Here is a 23345-nt window from a genome sequence, read left to right on the forward strand (position 1 = left end):
ATTTTGAGTTGCTTTTTGTGTATGGTATAAGATATGAGTTCAGTTTCATTCTTTTGCATGTGAATATCCAGTTTTCCCAACACTGTTTATTAAAAACACTACCCTTCCTCCACTGTATATTCTTAACTCTTTTGTCAGAAATTAATTGACCATATATGCATGGGTTTATTTCTGGGCTATTTTGTTCCATTGATCTATGTGTCTGTTTTTGACAATACCATACCGTTTTGAATATTATAGCTTCACAATACAGTTTGAATTCGGAAAGTGTGATTCTCCAGCTTCGTTCTTCTCAAAATTGCTTTGGCTATTTGAGGTCTTTTGTGGTTCCATACAAATTTTAGGACTGTTTTTCTATTTTTGTAAAAAGTGCCATTGGAATTTTGATAGTGACTCTGTTGAATCCATAGATCACTTTGGGTAGTATGGACATTTTAACAATATTAATTCTTTGAATAAATGAACACAATTATTTTTCCATTTATTTTTGTCTTCTTCAACTTCTTTCATCAATGGCTTACAGTTTTCAGTGACCAGATTTTTCACTTTCTTGGTTAAATTTATTCCTAAGTATTTGATTCTTGTTGATGTTCTACAAATGGGATTGTTTTCTTAATTTCTCTTTTTAATAGTTCATCATTAATGTATAGAAATGCAACTGTTTTTGTATATTGATTTTGTACCCTGAAACTTTCCTTAAGTCATTTATTAGTGCTAATAGTTTTTGGTGTGTGTGTGTTGTGTAGTTTTTTAGGGTTTTCTATATATATCATGTCATCTGCAAAAAGGGACAATTTTATTTCTTCCCTTCTAATTTGGATGTCTTTTATTTCTTTTTCTTGACTAATTGCTCTGGCTAAAACTTCCAGTACTTTTTTTAATAAAAATGATAAAAGTGGACATCCTGTCTTGTTCCTGATCTTAAAGCTTTCAGCTTTTCACTGTTGAGCATGATGTGAGCTATGGTCTTATCATATATGCACTTTATTATGTTGAGGTATGTTCCATCTACACCTAATTTGCTAAGCATTTTTATCATGAAAGGATAATGAATTTTGTCAATTTTTTTTCTCTATCTGTATCTATTGAGATGATCATACGATTTTTACTCTTCATCTTGTTAACGTGGTATACCACATTTAATGATTTGCATATGATGAATCCTCCTAGCATTCCAGCAATAAATCCCACTTGATCTTGGTGTATGCCCCCTTTAATGTACTATTAAATTCAGTTTACTAATATTTTGTTGAGGCTATCTGCATCTATCTTCGTCAAGAATACTGACCTGTAATTTTCTTTTCTTGCAGAGTCCTCATCTGGCTTTGGTATCAGGGCTAACACTGGTCTAGTAAAGTGAATTTGGAAGAAGTGTACCCTCCTCTTCTACTTTTTGGAAGAGTTTGAGAAAAATTAGTATTAACTCTTATTTGGATGTTTGGTAGTATTTACCAGGAAAGCCATCTGGTCCTATACTTTTCTTTGTTGGGAGGTTTTTAATTACTGATTCAATCTCCTTACTAGTAATTGGTCTGTTCAGATTTTTTATTTCTTCATGATTCAGAATTGGTAGGGCGTATGTTTTTAGGAATTTATCCATTTCTTCTAGGTTACCTCATTTGTTGGCATACAAATATTCACAGTAGTTTCTTATGATCCTTAGTATTTCTCTTATCAATTGTAATGTCTCTTTCATTTCTAAGTCTTTTTTCCTCAGTCTAGCTAAACATTTGCCAATTTTGTTTATCTTAAAAAAAATACAGCTCTTAGTTTCACTGATCTTTTCTATTGTCTCCCTAGTCATTATATTTCATTTATTTCTGCTTTGACTTTTGTTATTTTCTTCCTTCTGATGACTTTGACCTTAGTTTATTTTTCTTCTAGTTCCTTGAGATGTAAAGGTAGGTTCTTTATTTTTTCTTAATGTAGGTGTTTATTACTATAAACTTCCCTCTTAGAATTGCTTTTGTTGTAGCCCATACATTTTGATATGTTGTGTTTTCATTTGTCTCATGATATTTTTTGATTTTCCTTTTGATTTATTCTATGACCCATTAATTGTTCAGCAGTGTGTTGTATAATCTCCACATATTTGTGAATTCTGTCCTCTTCTACTTTCTTCATTCTCCCTACTCACTCCATCCTTCCTATCACCTCCAACCATATCACCCTTCAAATGAAGCAGGAATTTTAGGTCTTTATTTCAACCTTAAAATATTGTTGAAAGTATTCCCCACAGAAAGGATATTCCTAAGCAGCATCAGAAACAGACACAGGTCCACTCCCTGTCTTATATGTTTTCCCTTACTCACTCCTCTTTTTTCCCCTCCTTCTTTATGTTTTTGTCATGTCTTTATCTTCCCCATGTCTTAGTCTCTCAGAAATATCCAGTGGCAACCATGGACATAATGAAGCCTTATTAATGACACTCAGTACTGAAGAAAATGTGGACCTTTATATTAAAGACAAAGCAGAATCTTCACTGCAAGAGTAATGCTGGAAGAATAGATTTTCTATTTTCTATTAGGTTAACAATTGGAGAACTCCTATGTATCTTTTAAAGATACATAGTGAAAGTATCACAGATGAAACCGTAGAGTGTATGGGATTGGCTTCCAAATGAGGGAGGGAGCCAGTGGAAACTATAGACAAAATAAGAGCGGCCAACAGTTAATAACTGCTAAAGCTGGTTGATGGGTACATGGAAGTTCATTACACTATTCTATTTTTAAATATATTTGAAATCTGGGTGCCTGGGTGGCTCAGGTGGTTAAGCGACTGCCTTCGGCTCAGGTCATGATCCTGGAGTCCCTGGATCGAGTCCCGCATCGGGCTCCCTGCTCGGCAGGGAGTCTGCTTCTCCCTCTCCCACTCCCTGTTTGTGTTCCCTCTCTCACTGTGTCTTTCTCTGTCAAACAAATAAATAAAATCTTTAAAAAAAAAATAAATATATTTGAAATCTTTCAAAATAAAAAGTTTAAAAAAATTAACATTGAGGACTTCAAATGAGAAGCAAAACAAAGGGGGGAAAAAAGAAGTTTCCTATCTACAGCTCTCCAGTTTATGTAGTATAATTAATATATAGGGTAGAAGTAGATATTGTAAAATATATTCAGTAAATGCAAGGGAACCAATGACAAGAACAAACCATCTTTAGAGAAATCTTAAAAAACCCTAGTTGGAAGAACATTTCCTTTTTTCATTTTATTTTTTTTTCTTTCAAGATTTTATTTAAATTCAAATTCGTGTAGTGTAGTATTACTTTCAGGGGTCATTTCCTTTTTTAAATAAACATGTCTCAAATAAATAATATTTTCAACTTTTCCAGTTTGAGCACTTTACAATGTCAGTCAGGTAGGCACTAACCGTGCAAGTGTTAGAACAAGCACTGAATTCTACAAACAACCACACCAAAAGGATATAGTTTTCAAACTGTGATCACGCTCATAAAGAAAAACAATACTCTAGGCTTATAAAAGATAAAATACATAAAGATACTCTAAAAAGATACTTTATCTAAAAAGATAAAGATACTCTAATAAATGAAAGATAAAATAAGTCTGCTTTCAGATTTCAAGTGTGGATAGGGGAACTGAAGGAAAGGGTAAAAAAAAAGGAAGTTATGCTCAAGTTAAAATGCATTTCAACTATGAGATGAAAACAGCTGAGCTTCAGAAACTGGGAGTGAAGGAGAATGACCTAGTACATGTAACTCTGCTGTCTTCTAAAACTCCACTCTTCAGTAAAATCACAGTAAAGGAACTAAAAACAGACACTCAAGGACAAAGAGAACAGAAAAGAAGATAGCAACTACATTATTAAGATTAGAGAGCAGAAAGGCAAGTGACAACTGACCTAGCAGACTCAAGAAAACTGGACATGGAAAAAACCAAAAAGCAGTCCAATGTATACATGACAGCACCCCCCAAAACACTCAGGAATTGGCTACACTAGTACCCCTGGAAGTGACCATAGACTGGAACTACAAATAGGAGGCTTAGATGGAAGTCTGTTTCAATGCAGTTAGTCACTTGCACTGCTTCACTGTAGCCAGGATTCTGCCCTTTCCCAAGGCTGGCAGAAGACTAGAAGTTCACTGCCTCGAGAATGTAACAGAGGGTCTCTGTACTAGCGGAGCCCAGGCGCAGTTGAAAAGAGGTAATTTGGGGCACCTGGGTGGCTCAGTTATTAAGCATCTGCCTTCGGCTCAGGTCATGATCCCAGGGTCCTGGGATCGAGCCCCGCGTCGGGCTCCCTGCTCTGCAGGAAGCCTGCTTCTCCCTCTTCCGCTCCCCCTGCTTGTGTCCCTCTCTCACTGTCTCTCTCTCTCTGTGTCAAATAAATAAATAAAAATCTTTTTTAAAAAATTTTTTAAAAAGGAAGAAAAGAGGTAATTCAATGAAAGTCCATCTCCATACTGAATGTTGAGACCTCCAACCCTCTTGTCTTCTTCAGCAACCAGAATGTCAAAAGCCAGATTGAATATTCAGGTGGGATGCAAAAGAAAAGACCTGAACATACCGCCATTAGAGGGTCCCCAATATAACAGCTGAGCCAGCAAACTTTACAATAAGATTAATAAGTAGGACCATGAACTCAGAACTCCCAATAAGCCTCACTCTTAAATATGAGCAGAGGACCAATGACAATCAGACATGAGTAAAGCCAAACAAAGAAAAAGAAAGAAACTTGGAGAAAACAGACACTTTGGAGGGGGTGAAAAACAAACACCTGCCTTCAATATCTTTGGGGAAGGGAGAGAAATAGCACATCCATGAAAAAATAATATGCTATTTTTTAAAAAGGAATATTCAGAAAGGAATATTCAGTTCTTTTTAACTGAAAATTTGAAATATAACAAAATTAAAAACTTAATAAAAGGTTCAAAAGTAGAAGAGAAGAAAAAACTAAATCATACATTTAATATGTTGACCAGTCCTAGAAAGAAAGAAAAGTAAATAAGAAAAGTAATAAGAATATTTTCAAGAATTGAGGGACAAAAGTTTTCAAAGAGCCTACTGAATGTCCCACACCAAGGAGTATCATCATGAAATTTCAAAATACTGAAGAAAAGAAAAAAAATAAATCTGAAAACCCTCCAGAGTAAAAAAAATGTTTCAAAACAGAATCAAGAATGAGAATGGCACTGGATTTTTCAGTGGCAAAACAGGAAGAAAACAAAAGAGAAATGTTCTCAAAATCAGAAGGAAAATAATTCCTACAAGAATTCTATACCCAGTCCAGCACCTGGGTGCCTCAGTTAGTTAAGCGTCTGCCTTCGGCTCAGGTCATGATCCCAGGTCCTGGGATCAAGCCCCATATCAGGCTCCCTGCTCTGCGGGGAGTCTGCTTCTCCCCCTGCCCCTCCTCTCACCCATTCTTTCAATCCCTCTCTCTCTCCCCCTCTCCCCCTAATAAATAAATAAAATCTTTAAAAAAAAAAAAAAGAGAATTCTATACCCCCCCAGTCATACTAAGTGTAAACAGAGCAGAGGTTTTCTGATATGAAAAGTCGCATAAAAAATTATTTTACTTTCTTCAAGAAGCTCCTGCAGGAAGCATTCCACCAAAAAGAGGAAGTAAACCATAATAAAGGAAGAGATGGAATCCAGAAAACAGGAGATTCAACATAAAATAAAGACAAATGGATTCCCCACGATGAAGGTGAAGGGAGATGACAGACTGACAGCTATGCAAAAAGTACGAAGTCCAACCTCCAGCCATGAAGCAAGTCAGAAAGTTCCAAGAAAATGGTGCAGGGGCTATGGAAGACAGTCTGGCAATTCCTCAAAAAGCTAAACATAAAATTACCATATGACATAGCAATTTCACATCTAGGGATATACTCAAAAGATTTGGAAAGAAGTATTCAAACAAATACATGTACTCCAATGTTCACAAGTGCCAAAAGGTGAGGTGAGAACATCCCAAGTGTCCATCAACTAATGAATGGATAGACAAAATATTGTATATCCATACAATGGAACATTATTCAGCCATAAAAAGGAATAAGGTAGTAATACATGCTACAACATGGATAATTGTATAATTTCACCAGCAGTATCCATATCCCCTTATCCAAGGGGGATATGTTCCAAGATCCCTAAAGGGATGCCTGACACTGCACATAGAACCAAACCCTATATATATTGTTTCTTCCTATACATACATACTTATGATAAAGTTTAATTCCTAAATTGGACACAGTAAGAGATTAACAGTAATCACTAAAATAATAAGATAGAACAATTATAACATTACATTGCAATAAAAGTTATGTGAATGTAGTCTCTTTCTCTCTCGCCCTCTTCAAATATCTTACTGTACTGTACTCAAACTTCTTGTGATGATGTGAGATGATAAAATGTCTAAGTGATAAGATGAAGTGAGGTGATGTGAGCATTGTGACATAGCATTAGGCTACTACTAACCTTCTGATGATACATCAGAAGGAGGATTATCTGCTTCTGGACTGCGGTTGACCGCAGGTACACTGAAACTGCAAAAAGCAAAAGTGTAAATAATGGGGGAGCTACCGTATATGAACTATGCAGAGTAGGTAAATCCACAGAGGTGAAGGTAGTTTGGTGACTGCCAGGAGGTGAGGAGAAACAGGAATGGGAAGTAACTGCTTAATGAGTACAGAGGGGTGTTTTTGGTAATGAAAAGGTTTTGGAATAAGACAAAGGTAGTAGTTGCACAACGCTGTGAATTGTACTAAATGCCACTAAATTATGCACTTTCACATGGTTAATTTTATGTTAAGTGAATTTTACCTTGATATTTTTTAAAAAGAAAAAGCTCCTAGAGAGCTCCAAGAAGACAAAATTGATAGAATGAATACCTAATACGTTTTAAACATATTAAAATGAGATGTTAATAACGGAGGCAAAATTTAAGAATGAATTAGCTTTAATACATAGAAAACTAAACAAATAAGAAAAACTAGAAACCCTAAAAAAAGTAATCATTTTAGTCATGCGTAGTATTTATAAAATTATAGTAATTAAAATATGATTATTGATCTAAGCAGAATCATAACATAATTATATGGGTGATGGAGATAGAAAATATCCAAGTCTGTGGGAAAGGGAGAGGGGTAAAAGAACCAGCTCCTAATCTTCCACAGTTCAAATTCAAAGAAAAATACCTAAAAGTGAAAAATTTTAAAGTAGAGTACAAAACCACAGAAGACCCCATATAGCCAATGCAATCTTGAGAAAGAAGAATAAAGCTGGAGGTACCACAATCCCAGATTTCAAGATATACTACAAAGCTGTAGTAATCAAAACAGTATGGTACTAGCACCAAAATACACATAGATCAATGGAACAGAATAGAGAACACAGAAATAAAACCACAATTTGACCATAAATGGTCAGTTAATCTACAACAAAACAGGAAAGAATATATAATGAGGAAAAGACAATCTCTTCTATAAATGGTGTTAGGAAAACTGGACAAAACGATGCAAAAGAATGACATTGGACCACTTTCTTACACCACACACAAAAATAAACTCAAAATGGATTAAAGACCTAAACGTAAGACCTGAAACCATGAAACTCCTAGAAGAAAACATAGGCAGTAATCTCACTGCCATTGGCCTTAGCAACAGTTTTCTAAATATGTCTCCTGAGGCAAGGGAAACAAAATCAAAAGTAAACTATTGGGACTATACCAAAATAAAAAGCTTTTGCACAGCAAAGGAAACCATCAATAAAAGAAAAAAACAACATAGTTAATGGGAGAAAATATCTGCAGAAAGACAGGCAGAGGAGATGAATGGACATTTTCCCAAAGAAGACATCCAGATGGCCCCCACAGTCCATTAAGCATCCAACTCCTAATGTCAGCTCAGGTTGTGATATCAGGGTCATGGGATCGGGCCCCGTGTCGGGCTCTGCTCAGCTCAGAGTCTGCTTAAGACACCCTCACCTTCTCCCTCCGCCCCTCAACCCCCCCCACTCTTTCTCTAAAATAAATAAATAAATCTTAAAAAAACCCACACACAATGAGATATCTCCTCACATCTGTTAGAATGGCTAGTATTAGAAACACAAGAAATCACAAGTACTGTTGAGGATGTGGAGAAAAGGGACCCCTCATGCACTGTTGGTGGGAATGTAAATTGGTGCAGCCATTGTAGAAAACAGTATGGAGGTTCCTCGAAATAATTAAAGACAGAAACACCATACAATCCAGTAATTCCACTACTGGGTATTTACCCAAAGAAAATGAAAACACTAATTTGAAAAGATATGAGAACCCCTATGTTTATTGCCACGTTATTTACAATAGCCAAGATACCTGGAAGCAACCCAAGTATCCCTCAATAAATGAATAAAAAAGATGTGGTATATACGTACAATGGAATATTACTCAGCCATAAAAAAAAAAAAAGAATGAGATCCTGCCATTTACAACAGTAGTGACAGACCTAGAGGGTATTATGCTAAATGAAATAAGTCAAAGACAAATACCATATGATTTTACTTATATGTGGAATCTAAAAAATAAAACAAATGAACAAACAAAGCAGAAACAGACCCATAAATACAGAAAACTGGTGGTTGTCAGAGGGGAAGCGTGTGGAGGAATGGGCAAAATGGGTGAAGGAAAGTGGGGTGTACAGGCTTCCAGTTATGGCATGAATAAGTCAGAGATGAAAGGCACAGCATAGGGAATATAATGAATGGTACTATAGTAGCATCGTATGGTGACAGACGATAGCTACACTTGTGGTGAGCATAGACTAAGCAATCACAATTTAACACTGTGTGTCAACCATACTTCAATTAAAAAAATAGATTAAGGGGCGCCTGGGTGGCTCAGTCATTAAGCGTCTGCCTTCGGCTCAGATCATGATCCCAGCGTCCTGGGATCGAGCCCCACATCGGGCTCTCTGCTCCGCGGGAAGCCTGCTTCTCCCTCTCCCATTCCCCCTGCTTGTGTTCCCTCTCTTGCTGTGTCTCTCTCTGTCAAATAAATAATAAAATCTTTAAAAAAAAAAAAAAAGATTAAAAAAATAGAAGTGCCAATGCAAGTTTATTACTTAAAGCTATAGAAGTAATCACTGAAAGAAACAATTACAAGAGTTTTAAAAAGTTGCCTCTGGGAGTGGGAAATGAAAAATGGGGGTGTAATGCCACAAGGAATTGCTATTTTTGGTAATAAACTTAAAACTAAAAAGTGGAGGAGAAAAGGTATGTATTTACACCAGTTAGGAAAACTAAGCTCACCTGGAGAAACTGTGTGAATTCTGTGTAGTTAAGATGCTTCTTCCGATTATGCCCAAAATGCAGTCGGATAAATTCACAGTCCCAGTTAAAAGGGATATGATGATGAATAATAGTCTGTCCAAAAATTTCTTTGACATTTTCTTAAAAGGGAAAACAAAAATAAATAAATTATATCTGGAATAAGTAGTTTAGTCCACTGCAATGTTCCTACAGAAAGAAATTAAGAGAAATTTCAAGTCAATATTATCTGCTTCTATTAAGATTAGCTGCAAAATTTTTTGTGCCCAGAAACCCATGCACAGGAACACAATTGATACAAAATATAATTTTACACTTAAGATTGTGTACCATTACATATAAGGCCACGAGATTCTTAATTTCTCTTGATTTAATTTTAATTAGGAAGTGATTTATATCTTGCACTATAAATGGCTGCTACTTTGCATTCCAGTATAAAATCAATAGTGTTTTCCCGATTCCTCAAGGAGTCGAATTAAGCCCTTTATCAGAAGCATGAATACCTAAATTACAGTATAATGCAATATTTGTCATACTAAGTATGGTTTGATTGAGGCTTGATTATTACATTCACACTAGCCTGAATGTCTATTGAAGATAAGTATAAGAAATACTACCAAAAGCATATCATTAGCTCAGCAGCAAGCACCTTATTAAAAGCTTCTGATATTGTCAAAAATATGGTCTTGACACAAAGCTTCAAAATCCCCATAAAAAGCATGATTATTAGTCTCAACTATTAAAAATATTTTAAGATAAGTGAAATTAGTGATTCACTTTTAAATAAAGAAGGACTAAACACACTACACTTTTAGATAGGAACCAGTCAAGCTTGTAATATACAACCAAAACCCTATGACAGCTTGTCTTCATGCACTAACAACGTCAGTCACTTTCTTTACACAGTTCTACACTTACTATAAAAGTCAATTCACAAATGACTGGTACTTTAACAAGCATAGACTGGATAGCCTAATTCAGAAGCTCATGCCAAAAAAAAAAAAAAAAAAAAAATCATTAGCAAAGTTAAGAAAGCAGGAAGCCTGTTTTACTCATGTCTTAAGAACAAAATTATTTTCAAGTTTATGCCAATTATATTAGTGGAAGTGTTTTACCATCCATAGCTATCAATTTTACTAATTAGTAGAAGTTTAATGTTTTATAATCTCCAACTATACTCTTTTCTCTAATTTCTGCAAATTCTTTGAATAAGATACCGATCTCACATTGTAAATGGTTTAATGGATTCCCTTTAGTTTTATATACCTTTTTTTCTTGATAAAAGCATTGCTATTGGGAGAAGGTGGAAGAAGGTAGAAGAATTCTGAACTGGAAATCCTACCAGTCTGGATTCAATGTACAGCTCTGAATAGGTCACAGCTATCAGTAAGTTGGAAGAAGGCATTGGATGTCACTGGGGAGATGGGATTCTCATCTTTCCTTTCAGATGGAATGTAGCATTTATTTCTTGCCTAGTTAGCAATACTGTGTCAGAGTTTTCAAACCATTTTAAATTATTTTCACCTTCCATAAACCCATATTAAATATATGGGTTTTTGTTTCTAAAAACAAAAAGAATTAACTCAGTAGCAATTCATGGGATCCTGGCTTATAACCAATACAAAAGTTTACCCTTAGATCTACACGGAATTTCAACAGTTGTAAAATATGTTAAAGTTTACAAGGTCGTGAAAATAATAAGGGTTACAAATAATATTTAGAGCCAAATATGAGAGATCAGCAAAGATTATTTTATAATCTCCTTTAATTAACTAGCTGCTCTATTCCCAAATTACTTTAATTTCTTATTTTTAAGGTCTAACAGAGTGTTAAACTAAGGAAACATGAAGAAATTAATCGAAAGCAGAATAGAATAACTTAAGTTACCATATATATTTTTTTAAATATTAAGAGTATGAAAGGGAATAAGTTATTTTATGATAACCTTTATTTTAAAGGTCACAAGTTCTAAAACTCAACTATTTAATAAGAAATGTACATACTACTACCTAGAGAAGTTTTATATAATGGTGGAATAAAACTGCATTCCCTTTATATAATCAGAAAATATTAGAAAATTAGTGTGAACTAATCAAATATAATGAAAGATTCAAAAGCTTTCAAACTATGAAAGTTTACTTAATTATGAAAACTGTTTTCTACTATCACAAAATGGATACTTATGAACCAAAACTACAATGTCTGATTTACATTCAAAAAAAGTTCTATAATAGGGGCGCGTGGGTGGCTCAGTCGGTTAAGCGACTGCCTTCGGCTCAGGTCATGATCCTGGAGTCCCGGGATCGAGTCCCGCATCGGGCTCCCTGCTCGGCGGGGAGCCTGCTTCTCCCTCTGACCCTCCCCCCTCTCATGAGCTCTCTCTCTCTCTCATTCTGTCTCAAATAAATAAATAAAATCTTTAAAAAAAAAAGTTCTATAATAAAAACTTTAACTAGGGGCACCTGGGTGGCTCAGTCGTTAAGCGTCTGCCTTCAGCTCAGGTCATGATCCCGGGGTCGTGGGATCGAGCCCCGCATTGGGCTCCCTGCTCTGCGGGGAGCCTGCTTCTCCCTCTCCCACTCCCCCTGCTTCTGTTCCCTCTCTCGCTGTGTCTCTGTCAAATAAATAAATAAAATCTTAAAAAAAAAAAAAACTTTAACTAAAATCCTATTTTGTAAACTTCCTAACAACCTCTAAATAAGATCTTGGAATATCTTTGAAACAATTAAAATGATAACTCAAATTACTCATAGTAATCTCCCCAAATATTGAAGTGTCCTTTTCCATGAGTATTTGTTTCAACATTTCCTACTTCTCGCAAAGTGGTCATTGACAGCTTTGTATATGGTTTTATTATGACCATTAATATGTGCTGTATTTTATTAACCACCCCCCCAGACACTTTTAATTATTTTAAGGATGTCACAGGCTACAACTATAGTTACTAGGAATAACAGTATTTCCAACCTACTTTGGCACCTCTTGATGTGTCCCACTTCCCTTCTGTTATTATTGTCACTACCAACTGCCTAAGGCTAATTCAAGAAGCTTACAAAGATAATTAGTACAATTATTGTTTTAAGGTCCAATTCATAATTACTACTTTACCAGGATGTGCTTATCCAAAAAAAAAAAAAAAAAGTTATGCAAAAGCTCCAGAACTGGGGAGCTTCTACTTGTGTGTGTGAGGCAATAGCTCAGAGATGCTGTTCTTACCTTACCCAGTTTTATCAAGTTCTGCATGACATGAAAGGAAACCCCAATAATCTCAAATATTCCCAGGGCATCTAACTGAAACTACATAGCAAGTTTTCCCCCCAGAGAGAATCCCGTCTTTCCAGTGGCAAACAAGGGTCTTTGGTTCTAAGCAGCACTCCTTGGAGTGCTATTTCAGTGGCCATAGTTCTGGCCTGGATGAAAGAGCTATGACGGTCACATCTTATGCAGCAAGATCATGATCTAGTGTTTTATACTAGGCTGGTTTTGCTATGGGATATAGGAATCCATTCGTTTTCTGACATATAGAAAACAATAGACCACTTTTTCACTTCCTGCAGAGCATGGGCTTATGAAAGAGAAGGTTTATAATTCCTCTGAAAAGGGAATTGGGGACAGATACAAAAGTAGCCTGTCATTATGTTCTCTTTGCTCAAAGGAAAGGAGCACAATTTGTCAGGAAGGCAGGTAATGGTGAAAACTGTGATTAAGTAAAAATGTTCACAGACGTATAACATTAGTCAGTTTAGCTGTATCAGTCACTTATGATAATAGGACTAGATGAAATACACATTGAAGCATATATATTATGTAAATATGTCTTAATAGAGGTTTTAATTTCCCCATCAGCCCACACTGTGTCTCCCCGTCTCATCCACCCTCATCCCTCCCCTGGTCCTTATGGGAGCTTCCTACTGGTCTTGTTCACCTTTCTGCAGTACAAAATTACCTCTGACCGGGGCTGGCACTCTTCTCCAAGACTGCCGCCATGCCTGTTCCATGAATGAGCCTGGAAGGAGCTGCTGTACCAACGGTGTGGCCAGAGAACTCCTCCTGTAGGTATACAAGCCATCAGCCCTGTGACACAGCCCACCTACCATCAGCCCAACGATATCCTGATTCCAAGGATTCCAGCCCAGCAGGAGCCACTGCTTCCAACTTAATAGGCTTGAGACCAAACATTTTTATTGTCAGGGAAAAAAAAAAAAGAAATCCTCAATAGCTGAATTTCACCTGCACAGTTCTTAAAGTGAAGTCAGAGAGGCTTTTAGAAGGACTCCCACCAAAACAATGAATTCCTTGTGTATAATTGAACAAAAACAATGGCGAGACTTGTGGAAGTAAAGAGTTTTTCAGTGAAGGAAAACTTGGGGAGAAAGAAGAGGAACAACTAAGAGACCAAAAAGGAAAACAAAGGAAAACAAACAACAACAAAAAGTTCAACAACAGGAACTTAGCAGAGGAAGTCCCAACCAACGTAGCATGTACTCAGTCCCAGACTGCTAGGTTGTATTTCCAGGTAGGGCATTAGTTTCCTAGGTGACTTCCTCTGTTTTTCCAAGCAAGAAAGTATTTCTATTAACCCTTTACCTACCTCCAGAAGGGACTACCACACAATCAGTCAATAAAGTAGTCCTTTTGCCAAATACATGTGAAGGTCCATTTCTCAGGAAAGATAAGTTTACACTTAAAGAGCATCTATTACTATAGAAACTAGATGCTTCAAGAGTCTATCACCAAATGGCATAAAAACTAATAAAGCCATATCCTTTCTTTTTCTTTTTTTTTTTTTTTTACCTCAAACTAAGCTACTTTAGTAGCTTTGAGTATTAATACGACCTTCTCTGTAGTATCTGAAAGGAATCTCAAAATTCTTCCTGATTCAATTTGAACACCCAAGTGAAGCTCTAATTCTTACCAGATTAAACTAGGTATTTGTTACTATTAGATTTTCATATTACTCCATCTCTACAGCTTTGTTTCCATGAGAGAGGGTACATTTTTCATATCTAGACTTCCATCTCCTGAACCTTTTAATAACAGTCGTGGTTATGCCAAACCCAATCTATTCTTCCCTTCATAGAAAAAGTGCCTATTTTAGAGGCACAAATGGAACACATATTTATTTGTTATATCTAATGATGACCAAACACAGTATAAAATCAAAAGAAATCCCTGCTTTTGAGGGTTTTACAGTGAGGAGATGAAGACAGGCCCTTGAAAAAAATTCACTTTGAAGAGTTCCCATCCCTAGGCAAGCAGTTTGGAACACAATGTTGATGAGATTTTAATAGAAAACTTAGACTGTATAATGTATCTTATATTCATTTATTAGTTAATACACAGGAGTTTGGGTTTCATTTTTTTTAGAAGGATTACATCTTTGTTAAACCAATAGGCTTTGATTTTTTAAATGTGGGACAAATGCATGGCAGCTACTGAGAACACAATGTAGTATACTGGTTATCTAGGTTACCTTAACCTAATTCTATCGAGCAGAATATCCAGTACACTAGTGGCTAGCAGGGACACCAAGGCAAGTTTATAATGTATCTAGCAAACCCCAGTCATGCAGCGGCCTCTACAAGGCTCATGCCACCAGGCAATAACAGATAATCTAACAAGCCAGTAAGTAATTATCCACAGCATGCATTAGAAGTTTTATTAAAAGAACATTGAAGAGGAAACAACTAACGGTTTTATTCACTCTTTTAAAAACTCCAGAACCCTCTCCTGAGCTTGCATATTCTGAAATGGATTATTGAGGTCTCAGTGTAAGTCCTCTCCCGCAAAGTAGAGGCATCTCTAACAATTAAAAAAACAAAACAAAACAAAACTTTTCCAGCACTCAAGTAAAGTTGTTCAATATTTCTATTTATATACTTTCAAAAATGTACACAGTTTAAGTATCTAATCTGATGTGTATTAAAAAGCATATCTAAAAAAAAGCATAGATGAGAACAATATATACAAATACACAGATAACATCATCATCATAGTCCACGAGATATCGATGGCATAACAGTTTTCCCCACTCCATTACACCTGGCATCCAATATTCTCTCCCACCTTTCTCTCCTGATGTGCTCAAGAGAAAACTATAAACAAGTTCCAAACTAGAAAACATACGGCCATTTAGTGAAAAGGATTTAGAGTTACTATGGATCTAAAATTTCCTTTTACCTAAGCATTTATCTATAAATACATAAGCATAATTCATTTTATTAAGTGGATACAAACATGAAAACTGACCTTTATCACAGATCCAAAATCCTATAAAAATAAACTCCAAGTTAATTATTTCCTTATGCTGAAATTCTGTCGTCTTGAACTGCCTGTAATGAGTAGGCCTTAGAAATCTTGTTAAATGGCATTTGTAACAGTTTCAATGCTTTTCCTCCTAAAAATATAAAATTAAATTTCCTCTCCTTCATTATGATTTTTATTTAAGAAAATTTGTCCAAAATGGATCCTCAAAACCAGGGAGGCAAGGCAGGAAGGGAAAATGGTTACGGTCCCAGGAAATACGTGAACATCAAGACAACCATCCAGCTGGCCAGGGACTCCAAGAACAATGTTGAAAGGGCGTTCAGCTTTATATCATTCCATAAGAATCTTTCTATCTCTAGATTATGAAGCAGAAGAATGAAAGCAGAGTTTTGGAGGGCTTATGTTCTTCAGTTCATATCAGGTGTTATAACAGCGCAAACAGATTTGTTTGGTTTTTAATCTTAATTATATTTTCTTAAAATTCTAACTCATACATCATAGTCTGGGGAAAACAAAAGATCTTTAAAATGCTAAAGTTGGGATCTAATAACTACAAGCTTTCATTTGCATGAAATAAATGTGTTTATAAACCACTCAGCTATTTTCTATACTCATTTTAATCTACTAATCAACACTGGCATGAGTCTCTATTGTTATTCTATTGGCTGAACTGACTTGAGTGACTTGTTTTTTAAAATAAAATTGGGAAAAGCAATCAAATTGAGGAGACACAAAGAACCAAGATACCAAGGTAGGTGGGACAAAAGAAACCACAATTTGGTTTTGGGAAATCTAATTCTTAAACAATGGACACATGCTAGAAGCACAAGTATGCTGTTCTTAATGCAGATACGTGTATCAAGGTATTTCCCAAGCACTGCTGCACAACATTTGGAAGTGAGACATATGAGAATATGTGGTATCTACTGAAAATAGAAAATGCAGCATTATTCGTGGTCCAGGGTAAATGCTGAATGATGAGATGATAAAGGTTTTATACATTAAACTAGAGAATCTAGGTGCTTCTGGGGAAAGTCAACCTTCTTTAGGAGGCAGAATGGCCAGAGCTTGCACCAAAGCAGGAAGCATGCCAAGAGAGATGCAAAAACCTAAGGAGTTCTGTCTGCACTTGTATTTATTTGGGAAAATCTTCTTATACAGAAAATAACTCGGTCAATGGGCAAAAGGAAACAGTCAATGCCAAGCTAGAAAATGTGCCCACTAAAACCAGCGTAAAGGCACCACTGGTTCTTCTGAATACCTATACCTTCTTTCCATGGCAGTGACACTTCTTCCTTTGAGTTTAACTGAAGGATGCTTTTTATATAACAAATACTGCAGTGACTAAATATTTAGCACTATAGTCAGGGAAAGCTTGATTTTCAAGAGTTTTTCTATCACATATTGATGCCAATTCACACCATAAAAGGACTCAAGCTCAGCTTTACAAGGTGAAAAAGTTCTGGAAATCTGTTTCACAACAACAAGAATATACTCAACATTACTGAATTGCATGCTGAAAAATGGTTAAGATTTTGTGTTTACTACAATAAAAAATGTAAATGTAAAAAAAAGGGAAGAGAGTTCAAGGTCCTTGAAAACACTGCATTGATTTATTGAAAAGCCTGTTGTCAGAAAAATTAGCAGATACTTTAAACACAAACTAATTTCCACAAATAAGCATCTTTAAAAACTAACACATGGCTACAAATAGAAATTCTAGTTTATATGCTTGTCAAACAATGACATTATGTTAAATTATGTGCCTACCAAAGGATTTGTATCAATTTCTACATTTAACACAGATATCAATTTCAACGTACTAGGCTTGTTTCCTAAAATCAAAAAACTATAATGGGGGTTTAGAGAATGCTAACTATTCTCAACTCCCTCCTTCAGTTCCATTCTTGGTGCTACAATGACAAAGCAGCAATTTTCCAAACTGCTATTGAGAAGCTCTGCACTCTCTACCCAAAAATTCCTTAAAGAATGACATGATTATTCCATGTTGTTCACGGTCTGTTTCATAAAGAATTTTGCCCAGGCTAGCCCAGAACAAGAAAATTTTACACCACCTATTTTAGGAATGTAAAAGTGTCAGTGACTCAATGAGCAAGGCATTCCTAGATTCCTTACTTTTTTGCAATAGTCTAAAGCTTTGAAGAAAATACACCATTTTAATTTTATCTGTGTAAATTCTTTTAGGAAATTAATATTGACTAGCTCCTAAATAAGCAGCAATCTATATGCAGTTACTAGATTTAGCATTTAAAGACTGCACCAGCCTTACTGACTTCACTTATCCCTTATAATCTTTTTTTTTCCTTACCAAATGTCACCTCTCCATTTCCACTCTTGTCAAACAATTGGAAAGCCACTATGAACATAGAATCTGGAGCACATAAAACAGATTCAAATGCCAAGAACTCTTGATAGGAGATCAATCTGGAATAAAATATAAAATGTTATTGATTGGTAAAGAAAAGGAAAATACCAGGCATTTAACCTGCCTTTAATATATGCTACAGCTCAGGGTAACCAAATAATTGAAAAAGGGAAATTTCTCTTTATAGAGGTATTCCGGATAATAAAGAAAGAAGAAAGGAATGAAAGAATTAGAATACTACCCTTTTGTGAGTCCCTAATAAATTAATGGACCTGGGCAATAATCAATCACTCCTAAAATCACAAAAAGAGAAAGAACTAAACCAAAAATAATTAAATTGGAAGCTGATAAAGTCTCTAGATCATAGTTTCTCAACTGTGGCACTCAACAGTACCATTTTAAGCTGGATAATTCTTTGTTTGGGGGGGCCTCCTGGGCAATGTATCATGTTTAGTAGCCTCCCTGGCCTCTACCCACCAAATTGCAAATTGCCAACCCACCATGTTAAGACCCACTGCTTTCCATATAATCAATTTACAGAAAATACAAAGGACAAAGGACATGTTAAACATCACCACAGAAACACAATCAGCATAAATGCAGACTGTAGGAAACTACAGGGCGAACATTCTGTACTTGGGAAAAAAAAAAAAAAACAACTTTGAAAGAAGATATAGAGGAGAACCTCATTAAAGACCTAAAAGGTATAGTAATTAATTACAAGATACAGATCTTATTTGGATTCTGATTTAAGCAAAGACATTTTTTTTAATTTATAAGAAAATTAGTAAATGGTAATAATGATATAACACAAATACTTGATGATATTAAGACATTGATACTAATGTTTTTGAGGAGATTTGTTTTGTTTGGTAATTTTTTTTATCTTTTTGAGATATACCCAGATATTTATAAACAAAATATGTCATCTGGAATTTGCTTCAAAATAATCCAGGGGATGAAAGAATGGGAAGAGGTATAAATAAAACAAACATAATAATTATTTTAATAATTACTAAAACTTGGTGATGAGGATATTGAATTCACTACACTAGTTTGTTTTGTATGTTTGAAATGTCAATAATACATTTTTTAGGGGCGCCTGGGTGGCTCAGTCAGTTAAGCATCCTACTCTTGATCTCAGCTCACAGGTCCTGACCTCAGGGTCATGAGGTCAAGCCCTATGTTGGGCTCCACGCTGGACATGGAGCCTACTCAAAAAAAATTTTTTAAAGAAAATACATTTTTTAAAGGAAAATTCAAAACAAAAGGGGAGAAAACTAAAACATATTGAGTCCTAGAATACTCAGGGTTGTGAAATTAGCCGGTGGTCAAAATTATACTAAAATTGTGTTCAATGATCTTTTTTTTAGGGGGGGAGCATGAGTAGGGGGTAGAGGTGCACAGAGAGAGAATCTCAAGTAGGCTCCACACCCAGCACAGAGCCCAATTTAGGGCACGATCTCACAACCCTGAGATTATGACCTCAGCCAAAATCAGGAGCCAGACACTTAACCAAATGAGCTACCCAGGCACCCCACCTTCAATGATCTTACAGAGCTAGCATATGCTAGTTTAGAGTCATCTTCCATAGCAAGCTTGCTGCAAAGATCCCACACCCTGTTGCTGCTATTGGTGACTAGTATCCAAGTAACAGCATTATAAAAATCTGTTTTTATAAATATATAAATACATATACCAATTTATTTGCTTATTTATATTAGTAATGGTGCTGCCTTTTATTCTCAAATGGCCTGGTTTAGACAACACATTTACAGTCACCCTATAGAAAGGAACAGACCTAATCTTTAACGTGACTCCAAGTCCTTCAGAATCTGATCTCTGCACACCTCCCCCTTGTTCTTCTGCACTCCAACCCATTCATTCTTAAATCCATGATCTTTCCACTCAGGACCATTTCATTCTCCTTGGATTCATCCCACCATCTCCAAACCTTTGCCCATTTAATTTATACCCATCTTTACATAGCTCAGCTCAAGTATCATTTCCTCAAGAGAACCATCTCAGAGTCCCCAGATGACTTTACATACCCTTCACACCCCTACAGCAGCACACTGTACATTTTTAGTGCCCCTTGCAAAATTTTTATTAAAGTAATTATGTAATTCACTGTTTAAAGTCTAATTCCCAGGACGCCTGGGAGGCTCAGTCGGTTAAGCATCTGCCTTTGGCTCAGGTCATGATCCCGGGGTCCTGGGATCAAGTCCCACATTGGGCTCCTTGCTCAGCGGGGAGCCTGCTTCTCCCTCTGCCTCTGCTCTGCTGGCTGCCCCCCGGCTTGTGCGCACTCTCTCTCTCTCTGACAAATAAATAAATAAAATCATTTTCAAAAAATAAATAAAATAAAATAAAAAATAAAGTCTAATTCCCTGCAAGAAGGTAGGCTTGTCACAGAGCACAGGTTTGATTCAGGATAGGAACTTGTAAATATTCTTGAATAAACTCAATTTAGAATACAAGACTTTTTAGAGAGCCATATTTCTCAACAAAGTATTAGGAATGACTACATTTTCCATTTCATTTTATGCCCCCACTCATCAAAGACATATTTTACATTCAAAGTTTCATTTTCTATTAAATAAAATACTTTGAAATATGTTTAAGTTACACAAGTTACATCATATCCAAAGCAATGGTGTATTCTATGCCTTTTCCCTTTATTGAGGAAAAGGCCTTTGTGGTGGTGGTATTCAGGACACTAAAGACTATGCCTTCACTGCACCCCTGCTGAAGAATCTTTGATGAAATTAGGAGCTTGATTGCCTAATGAATCCTGGGAAGAAGAATAATCAAACTTTATCAGGTCACACATCATAATACACTTTATGCATTGGTGTACTACTAAAAACTATAATAAAACTCCAAAGTGTGGTTATCATTACACAAATTCTAGAGTAGTAAAAACAAATGAAGTTATAACATATCAGGTATCATCATCCACAAACCCCGAAAAAGCAAAGAGTAATATGTGGGGTTTTTTTGTTGTTGTTGTTGTTTTAAAGATTTTATTTATTTGAGAGAGAGAGAATGAGAGAGAGTGAGCACATGAGAGGGGGGAGGGTCAGAGGGAGAAGCAGACTCCCCGCCGAGCAGGGAGCCTGATGCGGGACTCGATCCAGGGACTCCGGGACTCGATCCCGGGACTCCAGGATCATGACCTGAGCCGAAGGCAGTCGCTTAACCAACTGAGCCACCCAGGCGCCCAGTAATATGTGGTTTTAATAAGAATATATAACACAAATAAAATAATGATATAGGGGAGGACTTAGAGAAGGCCTTCATTTTCTACAGTCTGTATTTCTGAAATGTTTGAAATTTTTATCATTATTTAGCATTATTCCTTTTGCTAATAAGAGTAATTTAAAAAATAAAAAGTAACTAGGTTGATGATGGATTAAAAAACACAATCCATAACATCTTGGTTTTTCCAAAACAGCCTCAGGAATCTAACATCAAAAATACAATCACCCTGAAATACAGAATATGTAGCTTTCAAACACCTTTCATACTCAGTAGCAAAACTTTCTGTATTTATGAGAAGAGGTAAAAGACTTTTTCCTTAACTAGCAAAGGTTATAGACAGTTGGCTGGCAGACGGAATTTGGCCCACACATGTTTTCTTTGGCAGGCAAAGTATAATTTTTTTAGTTACATTAGTTGTCAACATTAGGAAATCGTAAGTACTTCACACAAATATCCAGTTTTCTGGTTTCTCTTGTTAAACTGCAAGCGTGGGCAACATGTTTCTCATCCCATGTAGCACCAGCCCCCTGGGGCCAAAGCAGAAGCCGCCTCTTCAGAGAGACCAGGGCCCATCAGTTATCTACAACCACCCTCATGTAGGTTTCCAACTAAGTAGAACTTTCTCTAAAATATAAAGTCTGTGGACTTTAAATATCTACATTTCTTGGGGTGCCTGGGTGGCTCAGTCAGTTAAGCCTCAGACTCTTGGTTTCAGTTCAAGTCATGAAGTCAAGCCCCAAGTCTGGTTCCACACCCATTCTGCTTGGGATTCTTTCCTCTTCCCTCTCCCTCCCCCTCTGCTCCTCCCCCTGGCTCACGTGCACTCTCTCAAATAAATAAATAAATAATTTTTTAAAAAAATAAATATATATATATATACATTTCTCTATCAGTATATTCAAAAAGGCAAATCCAAAAGGACCTTAGAAAATCCAAAGTCAAGTGATATGCTCAAAGAAATTCAGCAAGTCAGTGGAAGATTCTCAATTCCTGCCTTCAATTCAGTGCATGTATTCCTGCCCCCTCCCCAAATTTAAAGTTATAGATGAAAAATAGAAAGGGTACCTGGTGTTTGTACTAAGTAGACATTATAAGAAGGTATTGGGGGGATACACAGCCAATTCACAATACTCACAGTTACCTTTGCTACACAGAGCAATTTATTTGAAGAAAGGTCAATTAAGAAATACAAAAGCAGGGGCACCTGGGTGGCACAGTCAGGTAAGCCTCTGACTCAGGTCCTGATCTCAGCGTGGTGAGATCCAGCCACCAGCACCACCCCCAACCACCCTCCATGCACAGAGTCTGCTTGAGACTCTCTTCCTTCTGCCTCTGCCCTTCCCCATCACGCTTGCGCACGCTCTCTTTCTCAAATAAATAAATCTTCAAAAAAAAAGAAACACAAAAGTATCAGCAACTTAAAAAAAAGCCACTTCATATTATTCAGCCTTAAAAAGGAATGCAATTCTGATATATGCTGTAACATGGATTAATCTTGAAAACAACAGACTAAGTGAAATAAACCAAACACAAAAAGACAAATATTACATTATTCAATTTATATGAAATACCTAGCATAGTAAAACGCATTAGAAACAGAAACTAGAATAGAGGTTACTAGGGGCTGGGTACTGAGGCAAAACAGGGACTCATTGTTTAAAAGGTACAGAGTTTCAGTAGGAGAAGATGAAAACAATGGAGGCGATGGATGGTGGTGATGGTAGTACAACAAAATGAACATACTTAATGCCATTGAACTGTACACTTAAAAATAGTTAAAACGGTATTATATTCATTACATATATTTTAATACAATAAAAAAGTCACCTGAAATTACCCAGGGATATGCATTTATCAAAACTCCACAAATGTACCTTTAAGTTTTAATATTTGTCACTGTGTGTAAATTTTACATCTAAAGAAAACACTCAAAACAAATACTGAAATCCAGTTAATAATATGCATGCTGAAATATTTAAGGAGTATCAATATTTGGAATTTACTTTGAAATGTGTAAAAAAATAAGATGGATGGAAAAATAGAGGGATAGATATATGAAAAAGGAAGCACAGAAAAATGTTAATGGTAGAATACGGTAGGTATATAAGTGAATTTTCATTATGAAATACTGGGAAGAAGTAGGGAGCGGGGGGGGCATGGACAACGTC

General features: G+C 36.0%; 1 protein-coding gene across 1 annotated transcript in view; it reads right to left on the reverse strand.

The window, feature by feature from the left end:
- Positions 1 to 23345, reverse strand: part of SLC25A12 (solute carrier family 25 member 12) — a 102476-nt gene that overhangs the window by 55022 nt on the left and 24109 nt on the right. The window contains exons 4-5 of the mRNA XM_021702972.2: positions 17857 to 17972; positions 9243 to 9382 (exon numbers count right to left, since the gene is read on the reverse strand). Of these exons, the coding sequence (XP_021558647.2) occupies positions 9243 to 9382; positions 17857 to 17972 (256 nt within the window). The remainder of the gene's footprint in view (positions 1 to 9242; positions 9383 to 17856; positions 17973 to 23345) is intronic.

The sequence above is a fragment of the Neomonachus schauinslandi genome, chromosome 3, assembly GCF_002201575.2.
Source record: "Neomonachus schauinslandi chromosome 3, ASM220157v2, whole genome shotgun sequence".
Lineage (NCBI taxonomy): Eukaryota > Metazoa > Chordata > Mammalia > Carnivora > Phocidae > Neomonachus > Neomonachus schauinslandi.